General features: G+C 51.8%; 1 protein-coding gene across 1 annotated transcript; it reads left to right on the top strand.

Annotated features, from left to right (window-relative positions):
• The first annotated feature begins 4996 nt into the window (after positions 1 to 4996).
• CHPF2 (chondroitin polymerizing factor 2) lies at positions 4997 to 10246 on the top strand. Its single transcript, XM_011941508.1, has 4 exons — positions 4997 to 5725; positions 6509 to 7073; positions 7851 to 8033; positions 8798 to 10246. Exons 1-4 carry the CDS (start codon positions 5463 to 5465, stop codon positions 10103 to 10105), a joined length of 2319 nt encoding a protein of 772 aa, XP_011796898.1. The 5' UTR covers positions 4997 to 5462; the 3' UTR covers positions 10106 to 10246.
• Positions 10247 to 10370: the final 124 nt, after the last annotated feature.

Here is a 10370-nt window from a genome sequence, read left to right on the forward strand (position 1 = left end):
AAGCTATTGCTCCCCGTGAGCATATTCTCCAAATGCGGCACCTTTTCGCCCACAGTCCGTGACTCAAAAAGTGAGAACTAGTTTTTCTTCTCAAACTCAAATACTTTAGTAGAAGTTACCTACTTAAATAGTTCAGAGGTTAACCGTGCTATTTTACACCTGCATGCCTTTGAACATATATTTTCCTAGAATATCCTCCACCAACGAAGTGCCTACTATCTGTCAGGCTCAGATATGTGTGCTGGAGTTGCAATGGTGCAAAGTCACTCCCTGACCTCAAGGAGCTCATAATGCAGAAGGAACATGTGAAAAGTAAACAAGTTGGGTGTGGTGACTCACACCTGTAATCCAAGCACTTTGGAAGGCCGTGGTGGGAGGATCATTTGAGCCCAGGAGTTCAAGGCTGCAGTGAACTATAATCACACCACTACACTCCAGAATGGGTGACAGAGCTAGACCCTGTCTCTAAAAAAAGAAGAAGAACAACAACAACAACAAAAACAGACCTTGAGACCATGACATTAAGTGCCCTAAAAGAAGTGACTTTTGTGTGTTGCTGGGGTACCTAGGTGGAGACCTCACTTGACATCGCATAATTAAGAGCATAACCCCAGTTCTACGCTTCATTGTGTGGCCTTGGGCAAAGTACATGTTCTCCTCTGTAAATTGGGAATGATAGTTACAAAAAGAATACAGTTAAATGACTGCAAAGCCCTTCTGTATGAAGCAAAGGAGTTATGATTGTGGATCACATAAAAAGCACTCATTTGGCCAGGCGTGGTGGCTCGTGACTGTATTCCCAGCACTTTGGGAGGCGGAGGTAGGTGGATGTTTTGAGCTCAGGAGTTCAAGACCAGCCTTGGCAACATGGCAAAGCCCTATTCTATATATATAAAAAAAAATACAAAAATTAGCCAGGCGTGGTAGCATACACCTGTGGTTCCAGCTACCCAGAAGGTCGAGGTTGCAGCAAGCCGAGATCGTACCACAGCACTCCAACCTGGGTGACAGAGCAAGACCCTGTCTCAAAAAACAAAACACAACAAAAAACACAGATTCAAGTGCCTTTGCCGCCTGGGAGAAATATGCTTCTCCTTTCCCAGCCTCGTTTAAAAATGTGGTTTACAGAGAACAATATTTATTATGCTCTTTCATTTATGCCATCACATTAACCTCCCCACCCCACCGCCAACAAACTGTGAGGTGAGTATTATTACCATTTTACAGATTAGGAAACTAAGATGACAAGCAGCTCTGGGCAGCTCTGTTGCCTAGGCTGGAGTACAGTGGCGTGATCATGGCTCACTGCAACCTCGACCTCCTGGGCTCAAGCGACCCTCCCATGTTGGCCTCCCAAGTAGCTGGGACTACAGACAAGTACCACCATGCCTGGCTAATTTTTGTGGTTTTTTTTTTCAGAGATGAGGTTTTGCCATGTTGCCCAGGCTGGTCTGGAACTCCTGGGTTCAAACGATCTGCCCACTTTGGCCTCCCAAAGTGCTGGGATTACAATCCCAGGCATAAGCCACTGCACCTGGCTACAATTTTAAAATTTTTTATAGAGATCGTGTCTTCCTATGTTGCCCAGGCTGGGCTCAAACTCATGGGATCAAGAGATCCTCCTGCCTCAACCTCCTGAAATGCTGGTATTACAGGTGTGAGCCACCATCCCTCCCCCTGCCCACCCCGCCCTGGGTTTAGCCAGAGAAAAGAACTTGGGATGAGGGGAGAAGAAATAGGGAAAGAGAAATGGGAAAATGGGGGAGAAAAGGAGGTGAGTAAAGAGAGATAAGAAAAGGACTGGCTAAATTTGAAAAAAATCACAGGTCAGTGCTGGAAACAAGAACATTTGGCTTAGACTCTGTTTAAATTATGAAGAAATGGAGACCCAAGGTAGGAAATGTCTCTTGGAGAATTACCTAGGAACTTAGTAACTGAAAAGGATCTGGACCTACACTGTTGAATATGGTAGCCTCCAGCCATACGTGGCTATGGAGCACTTGAAATGTGGCTAGTCTGAATTGAGATTTGCTGTTAAGTGTACAATACACATCAGATTTCAAATATTCCGTACAAAAAATGTAAAGTATCTCATCAATAATTTTTCATATTGACTACATGTTGAAATGATTTGGATATATTTACTAATACAATAAAATATTAAAATTTTACCTTTTTTTAACTCTAAAAAATGTGGTTACTAAAAAATTTTAAACAACATATATGGCTCACATTTGTGGCTTGCACTAGATTTGTATTGGACAGTGCTGGTCTAGAAATCTTCTGACCTTGAGCTAAGTGTCTCTGCTGTTTCCCAGAGTCTCTTCCAGCAAGTCATTTACCACCTACCATGTGCCAGCTGATGAGAAAAGATTCAGTTGCAGTCTAAGGATGAGACTAAAACAGGGATAACACATGCTGATAGGCAATATATCAGTGAGTTCTATCTTATATACTTCTAGAATGGTATATATATGATATACATACAAGATATTCTTGAGTGGTTCTTAACTTTACCAGCCCCAATGTTCCATTTTAATAACATTTTACAACTCCCCGTTTACTATTTTGAAATGAAGTTTATAGATGGTATAGCCTAACTACATACATAATTCCAAAAAAATTATAGTGTCTGAATCAAAGCAGAAAGAAGAAATAAAAGGAAATCCTTTATAATAAGATAATACTTCTATTTCAGTATGCTAGAAAGCATAATTAGACAGATGCTTGTACTTATGCATAGGAGCACCTTGACTGTGGCAGTGCAAATGCAGACATGCAGACCGAACGCTATGAATAACACTGCTATCAGTGACACAGTTCTCCAAAATGGTGAGTAACTCCGAATAAATTCCTGAACACAACAAAGTACAGTCTTCCTTCTGTTAACATGGTGGTTACATTCCTTAAAAATTCAGCACATTTCACACCCCTACAAGATTACTTTGTTTTTGTATATAAGACACAGGCACATCAGATGATTATAACCAGTGTTTTTCTTTCTTTTTTTTTTAACCTATATGAATGTTCAGTAGGACATGTGAAAGCTGCGTGGGATCAGGACAGTTTTCTTGTGTGATACTATCTTGCAATGTGCAAGACACGGAGCCTCCTTGGCTCCTCTCCCCCAGTCATTTGACAACAAAATTGCCCCATACATTTCCAAATTGCTCCTTAGGGAGAGTGCCATTCTGGTTGGGGAACCACTGTGGTGGTCCGAATGCCCTACCTGTTCCCTGTTCCCCAGCCTTACTTGGGGCTGTTCTCCCCTCACCAGGCTCTAAGATGCCCTGGGCCTTCCCAGTTCTTCTCCAAGCCAATCTCTTTCCTCTCTCAGGACATTCCGGTGCTCTTTTCTTTGCCTGGAAAACTGTCCACTTCATGTCTGGGTAACTCTTCCTGAACCTTTGGATCTCAGCATTACCAAATTCCCAATCTAATTTAATACTTTCTGTTTAGTTTTTCCACAGGACTCTGTGCTTTTCTGCAATGGTACTTATCACAGATTGGGATTTCTACCTGTTTTATTCTTGCTATGTCAAGTGTGTTTATTACCTGTCTCCCTCAACTTACAGTTCCCTGAGAGCAGGGACCATACCCATCTCGTCCACCACTCGTTTACCCAGCACTCACGAAGATGCCCGGAACTTAGGTACGTGTTTGGCAAACAACAAACATTTCTTAGGCAACTGAAAGGCTGATGGGATTCCCCAGCCAATTGGGAGAAAAGCGCTCTCGAGGGTGGGGGTATGCTTTTTCCAGGGCTGACAGGGTTCAGCCCAAGCTACGGGGCAGCTTTGGTCCACTCTGGATTTGCCTGGATTCGCCTATGTGGGGGCGCACGCGTCTTACTGAGGGGCTGCCGGCTGGAGCCAGGCAGCTCGCATCCTGGCCGAGGCTATGAGCTGTGCTGTTAAGCCGTGGGAGCGACCATAGAGAGCGCGCGGGCGGAGCGAGCGGCCGGATGCGGTCACCATAGAGACGGGTGACTGACAGGCAGCGGAAGAGGAAGCTGCGGACAGGGGCTGTGAGGTGGCAGCGGCTGCAGCGGCGGAGCCGGCGCCTCAGCGGGAACTGGGGTCTGTTCCCCCTTCCCCGTCCCTGCTCCCTGCTAGGCGCGTGTGGGACGTCGCTCTGGTCCCCACGCCTCCGCCCCGCCCCTTCCCTGGACGCCGGTAGCCCCTGGCTGTCCTTTATCCGGCGTCCGCCGGTCCCCGGCCCTCGGCCCTGAAACCCGGGCCCCCTTCCCGAGGGCCTTGGGCGTCCCTCCTGGTCCTGCGCTGGCTGCCTCGGTGCTGTCTCTGGCGCGGCCTCCGCTCCCGCCGACGGGCCTGAGAACGAGGTCTGTGCCCCAGTCTCCCAGCCGCGACCTCCGACCCCGGCTCGCAGAACGACCCGAGCTGGACTCCCGAGCCCCCTTCCTAGCAGCCCAGTGACGTGGCCAGTTTCTGTTTTGAGACGAACGGCGAAGACTCGCGTCGGGCCTTCGTTCTAGGGCTAGATTTGGTCTCTGATCGCCAAGAGGTAGAGCAGGGGCTCTGGGACCCCGGCAGGGGTCCTGTCGGAAGCCGGCCGCGCTTCTTTGCGTTCCCAGGACCCTGGCGTTGTCTTTAGTTGCTGCTTGTCCTCTCTGTTTGCTTTTGGTTTGTTTCGTTTGCTCCCTGGGGCCTTGGTTAAACCAGGCACCGAATCGCTTGCACACAGTAGGAGTTCCAGTCCCTGCCTGCTGTCTCCTCAGCAGCTGGGGTTCCGAGGAGAATGCCCTGCAAGATGGCTCCATCGGCCATGGTGCTCCTGAGAGGCTGTCAGTGCTGAGTCACCGATCTACCTCATTCGGGTGGGCAGAACTTGTGTGTGCCATGCGAGTGGCTCCTGACCGCCTTCCTGTAGCCCTTGCGTCTCCTCACACGCAGGGAGCAGAGTAGAAAGAGGCTCTGGCCCCTTCCCTTGTGCCCGCTGGGCCTGCCGCAGTAGCCTGCCTGAGAACCGGTGCCAGAGGCATGCTCCGGCTCCTCTGTTTGGGGGCTGTTGTTTTGATGGATGGTGTGCTTTTCCCTAATCACTTGCTGTCATCTGTTGACTTAGGCCCAGTCTGCAGATGTGTGTAGTGCTCCTTTTTGGGTTAGCTTTGGCAGTATTGAGTTTTACTTCCTCCTCTTTCTAGTGGAAGACAGACCATAATCCCAGTGTGAGTAGCATTGATTGTTACATTTATTACCGTTTTGGCTGGGGGTTGGATCTGACACCTTCACCTTTGAAGAGCAGGCAGAAGGAGTTGTGAAGACAGGACAATCTTCTTGGGGATGCTGGGCCTGGAAGCCCGCGGGCCTTGCTCTGTCATTGGCCTCATTGACCCCAGGTTCCCTGGTTAAAACTGCAAGCCTACTACTGGCCTGGTACCCATCAATCCATTGATCCTTGAGGCTGTGCCCCTGGGCACCCACCTGGCAGGGCCTGCGACCATGCGGCTGAGCTCCCTGTTGGCCCTGCTGCGGCCAGCTCTTCCCCTCATCCTAGGGCTGTCTCTGGGGTGCAGCCTGAGCCTCCTGCGGGTTTCCTGGATCCAGGGGGAGGGAGAAGATCCCTGTGTCGAGGCTGTAGGGGAGCAAGGAGGGCCACAGAATCCAGATTCGAGAGCTCGGCTAGACCAAAGTGATGAAGACTTCAAACCCCGGATTGTCCCCTACTACAGGGACCCCAACAAGCCCTACAAGAAGGTGCTCAGGTGAGAGCAACATGTATGCATAGTCCCCAGACACTGGCCCTGTTTTGGGCTGGTGTAAATCCTTGCTCTGCCTTTCCGCTGGCAATCGGCGTCAGGCGACTTGGAGCAGTTCTGGCTTGTTTTCCATCATGGTTTCTTCCTGTTTTTTCCCTCCTTCTCAGGTCTTAGAAAGTCTCACATTCATTGGTGTTAAATTAGGGTTCAATGTTTTTTGTTTGTGTTTTTTTGTTTTGTTTTGAGATGGAGTCTTGCTCTTGTCGCCCAGGCTGGAGTGCAGTGGTGCAATATTGGCTCACTGCAACCTCTGTCTCCCGGGTTCAAGTGATTTCCCCTGCCTCAGCCTCCCTAGTAGCCGGTATTACAGGCACATACCACCATGCCCAGATAATTTTGTATTTTTAGTGGAGACGGAGTTTCTCCATGTTGGTCAGGCTGGTCTTGAACTCCTGACCTCAGGTGATCCGCCCGCCTTGGCCTCCCAAAGTGCTGGGATTACAGGCGTGAGCTATCGCGCCTGGCCAGGGTTCCATGTTCTTGAACAGAGCAGGAATTGCATCTAACCTATCTAATCTATCCATAGTAGACACCCTCCCTTCCCAAAGCAATTCCAGTGTCAGCTACTTAGTGGATACTCAGTTGAGTACCTAATTAATACTGACAAGGAGGGAGGTTTCTCCCTTCTCAGCCTCAGCTCACTCACTTCTAGAGGGGGATGTATATACTGAACAAGCTGGGTTCCTAAAGATTAGGGAGTTGACCCCTGGCACACCGGTCTCTCCACAGGACTCGGTACATCCAGACAGAGCTGGGCTCCCGTGAGCGGTTGCTGGTGGCTGTCCTGACCTCCCGAGCTACACTGTCCACTTTGGCCGTGGCTGTGAACCGTACAGTGGCCCATCACTTCCCTCGGTTACTCTACTTCACTGGGCAGCGGGGGGCCCGGGCTCCAGCAGGGATGCAGGTGGTGTCTCATGGGGATGAGCGGCCCGCCTGGCTCATGTCAGAGACCCTGCGCCACCTTCACACACACTTTGGGGCCGACTACGACTGGTTCTTCATCATGCAGGATGACACATATGTGCAGGCCCCCCGCCTGGCAGCCCTTGCTGGCCACCTCAGCATCAACCAAGACCTGTACTTAGGCCGGGCGGAGGAGTTCATTGGCGCAGGCGAGCAGGCCCGGTACTGTCATGGGGGCTTTGGCTACCTGTTGTCACGGAGTCTCCTGCTTCGTCTGCGGCCACATCTGGATGGCTGCCGAGGAGACATTCTCAGTGCCCGTCCTGACGAGTGGCTTGGACGCTGCCTCATTGACTCTCTGGGCGTCGGCTGTGTGTCACAGCACCAGGTGACAGCTCTTTCAAGTCAGTCCCAGTCCCTGATAAGCTAGTGGGGGATGAGTGATTAGCCTTCCTCCCAGCAGCACCTTGGAGGCCATTGTTCCTCCTTCCTGGCCACTGACCGCCCCGTGGGCCCTCCGTTGCTCACCTTTGGCAATCTGAGAACCTGGGGCTATCAAAAGTGGTATTTTGTTAGGAACCCCTAAGCAAGACCAAAGGGTGCTCCTACTCACCAGTCCTTCTCCCCTGCCCTCCACACCTCCCCCGATATCAGCACTTCAGTTATGGCAGTGTGGGCATGTCTTAGAGATGGCTACTCCCCAGAGAAGTGAGGTGATCACTTTTCCAGCCCAGAGAGCTGCCCTGTTTGTTGTCCCGGAGAAGAGTGAAAGAACCCAGAGGTGGCTCATCCTCTCAAACCAAAGTATTGGGAAGATTTTCTGGCTTGCTTCTTTCATTCCCTTGAGGAACAATGGGAATTTTGGGGGGAAGAGAGTATTCTTATTACTTTTAATATGTTATTTCTGTGACGGCTCCTTGCAGAGCAGGGCTAGCCCATAGACAGTGCACTGAGAGTAGCTGAGAGTGTCCTTAGTTGCCTACTTACTTTCTACTTTCCAAAATGTGGGCAGTGAAAGAACTGGGGTTCAGCGAGGTGCTGGAAAGGGTGCCGCCTCTGTTCTAACGCAGCAGTGCTAACAGACATGAACACTGAGTATGGTTAAGGGCGGTTTGGGACTGGCAGCTCTTGTGTGTGTCATTGATTGGTCTGATTGTCCCTCTAGGGGCAGCAGTATCGCTCATTTGAACTGGCCAAAAATAGGGACCCTGAAAAGGAAGGGAGCTCGGCTTTCCTGAGTGCCTTCGCCGTGCACCCTGTCTCCGAAGGTACCCTCATGTACCGGCTCCACAAACGCTTCAGCGCTCTGGAGTTGGAGCGGGCTTACAGTGAAATAGAACAACTGCAGGTGAGCTGAAGAGGAGCAGGTGGGCAGAGGACTGCAGTCGGAGGGTCAGAGAGAGCCTGAGATGTCCAGGCGTACAATGAGCGAGCAGCTGGCAGTGGGGCTGGTCTAGGCCCTGTATAATGGCAGGGCAGGAAGAGGCTGACTATACTTACATTTAAAACAACTACAGGGACAAAGGTCTTTGGGGGTCCAAAGCAATCATAAGGTAAGCTCCCAGGACAACTTGAATGCAGCTAAAGGGGTTTGCAAGTAGACTCTGAGGATCAGGAAGCTCTGCACAGTGTACAGACAGAATAGTTTTAGCTCTTCCTCAATAGTGCCTGTCCACTGAGGAGGCAAAAACTCTGAAGTTTCTTAACTTCTAGAACTGTCCCAAGAAAGCCCAAGGGTGGAAGGTAGAATTCTCAAGTTGAATGTCGGGGTTGGCAGAGGTGGAGTATAGATGAAAACAAGGGTGTGATTATGAAGAGGATGTGAGTCCTTTGGGTATGGGAGAGAAAGGCTGTTGAGCTTCTATTTCAGGATATTTTTACCTGTGCAAAAAGCACATTTTTCACCTCCTTCTCATGGCATTTGTGTAAGGCGAGTAGGATTCCTGTCTGTCTGCATTTTAGAGGTGAAGAATAATGTACAAGGGATTCAGTGATTAGCGAGGGACCTGTCATTAAGTGTTGATGGAGTTGGGACAGAGCTCAGCTGTTTGAATCTCACAGCCCAGGCAGCTGGAGCTGGCACTAACTTGAGGCGCATTCCCTCCAACCCAGGCTCAGATCCGGAACCTGACCGTGCTGACCCCCGAAGGGGAGGCAGGGCTGAGCTGGCCCGTTGGGCTCCCTGCTCCTTTCATACCACACTCTCGCTTTGAGGTGCTGGGCTGGGACTACTTCACAGAGCAGCACACCTTCTCCTGTGCAGATGGCGCTCCCAAGTGCCCGCTACAGGGGGCTAGCAGGGCGGACGTAGGTGATGCGTTGGAGACTGCCTTGGAGCAGCTGAATCGGCGCTATCAACCCCGCCTGCGCTTCCAGAAGCAGCGACTGCTCAACGGCTACCGGCGCTTCGACCCAGCACGGGGCATGGAGTACACCCTGGATCTGCTGTTGGAATGTGTGACACAGCGTGGGCACCGGCGGGCCCTGGCTCGCAGGGTCAGCCTACTGCGGCCACTGAGCCGGGTGGAAATCCTACCTATGCCCTATGTCACTGAGGCCACCCGAGTGCAGCTGGTGCTGCCGCTCCTGGTGGCTGAAGCTGCTGCAGCCCCGGCTTTCCTCGAGGCCTTTGCAGCCAATGTCCTGGAGCCACGAGAACATGCGTTGCTCACTCTGTTGCTGGTCTACGGGCCACGAGAAGGTGGCCGTGGAGCTCCAGACCCATTTCTTGGGGTGAAGGCTGCAGCAGCTGAGTTAGAGCGACGGTACCCCGGGACGAGGCTGGCCTGGCTCGCCGTGCGAGCAGAGGCCCCTTCCCAGGTGCGACTCATGGACGTGGTCTCGAAGAAGCACCCTGTAGACACTCTTTTCTTCCTCACCACTGTGTGGACGAGGCCTGGGCCCGAAGTCCTCAACCGCTGTCGCATGAATGCCATCTCTGGCTGGCAGGCCTTCTTTCCAGTTCATTTCCAGGAGTTCAATCCCGCCCTGTCACCACACAGATCACCCCCAGGGGCCCCGGGGGCTGGCCCTGACCCCCCCTCCCCTCCTGGTGCTGACCCCTCCCGGGGGGCTCCTATAGGGGGGAGATTTGACCGGCAGGCTTCTGCAGAGGGCTGTTTCTACAACGCTGACTACCTGGCGGCCCGAGCCCGGCTGGCAGGTGAACTGGCAGGCCAGGAAGAGGAGGAAGCCCTGGAGGGGCTGGAGGTGATGGATGTTTTCCTCCGGTTCTCAGGGCTCCACCTCTTTCGGGCCGTAGAGCCAGGGCTGGTGCAGAAGTTCTCCCTGCGGGACTGCAGCCCACGGCTCAGTGAGGAACTCTACCACCGCTGCCGCCTCAGCAACCTGGAGGGGCTAGGGGGCCGTGCCCAGCTGGCCATGGCTCTCTTTGAGCAGGAGCAGGCCAACAGCACTTAGCCTGCCTCGGGGCCCTAACCTCCTTACCTTTCCTTTGTCTGCCTCAGCCCCAGGAAGGGCAAGGCAAGATGGTGGACAGATAGAGAATTGTCACTGTATTTTTTAAATACGAAAATGTTATTAAACGTGTCTTCTGCCAAACTGTTTTTTAGGTCTAGGGAAAATTGAGTGAGGAGAAGAATCCAAGGGAAGGGTATGGGGAGTTTGTCCAAAAGGACCCACTGTCTCCCCACCCTCTTCCCTACCCCTTCACTCCCCCTTCCCT

This window comes from Colobus angolensis, unplaced genomic scaffold (genome assembly GCF_000951035.1).
Source record: "Colobus angolensis palliatus isolate OR3802 unplaced genomic scaffold, Cang.pa_1.0 Scaffold2, whole genome shotgun sequence".
NCBI lineage: Eukaryota > Metazoa > Chordata > Mammalia > Primates > Cercopithecidae > Colobus > Colobus angolensis.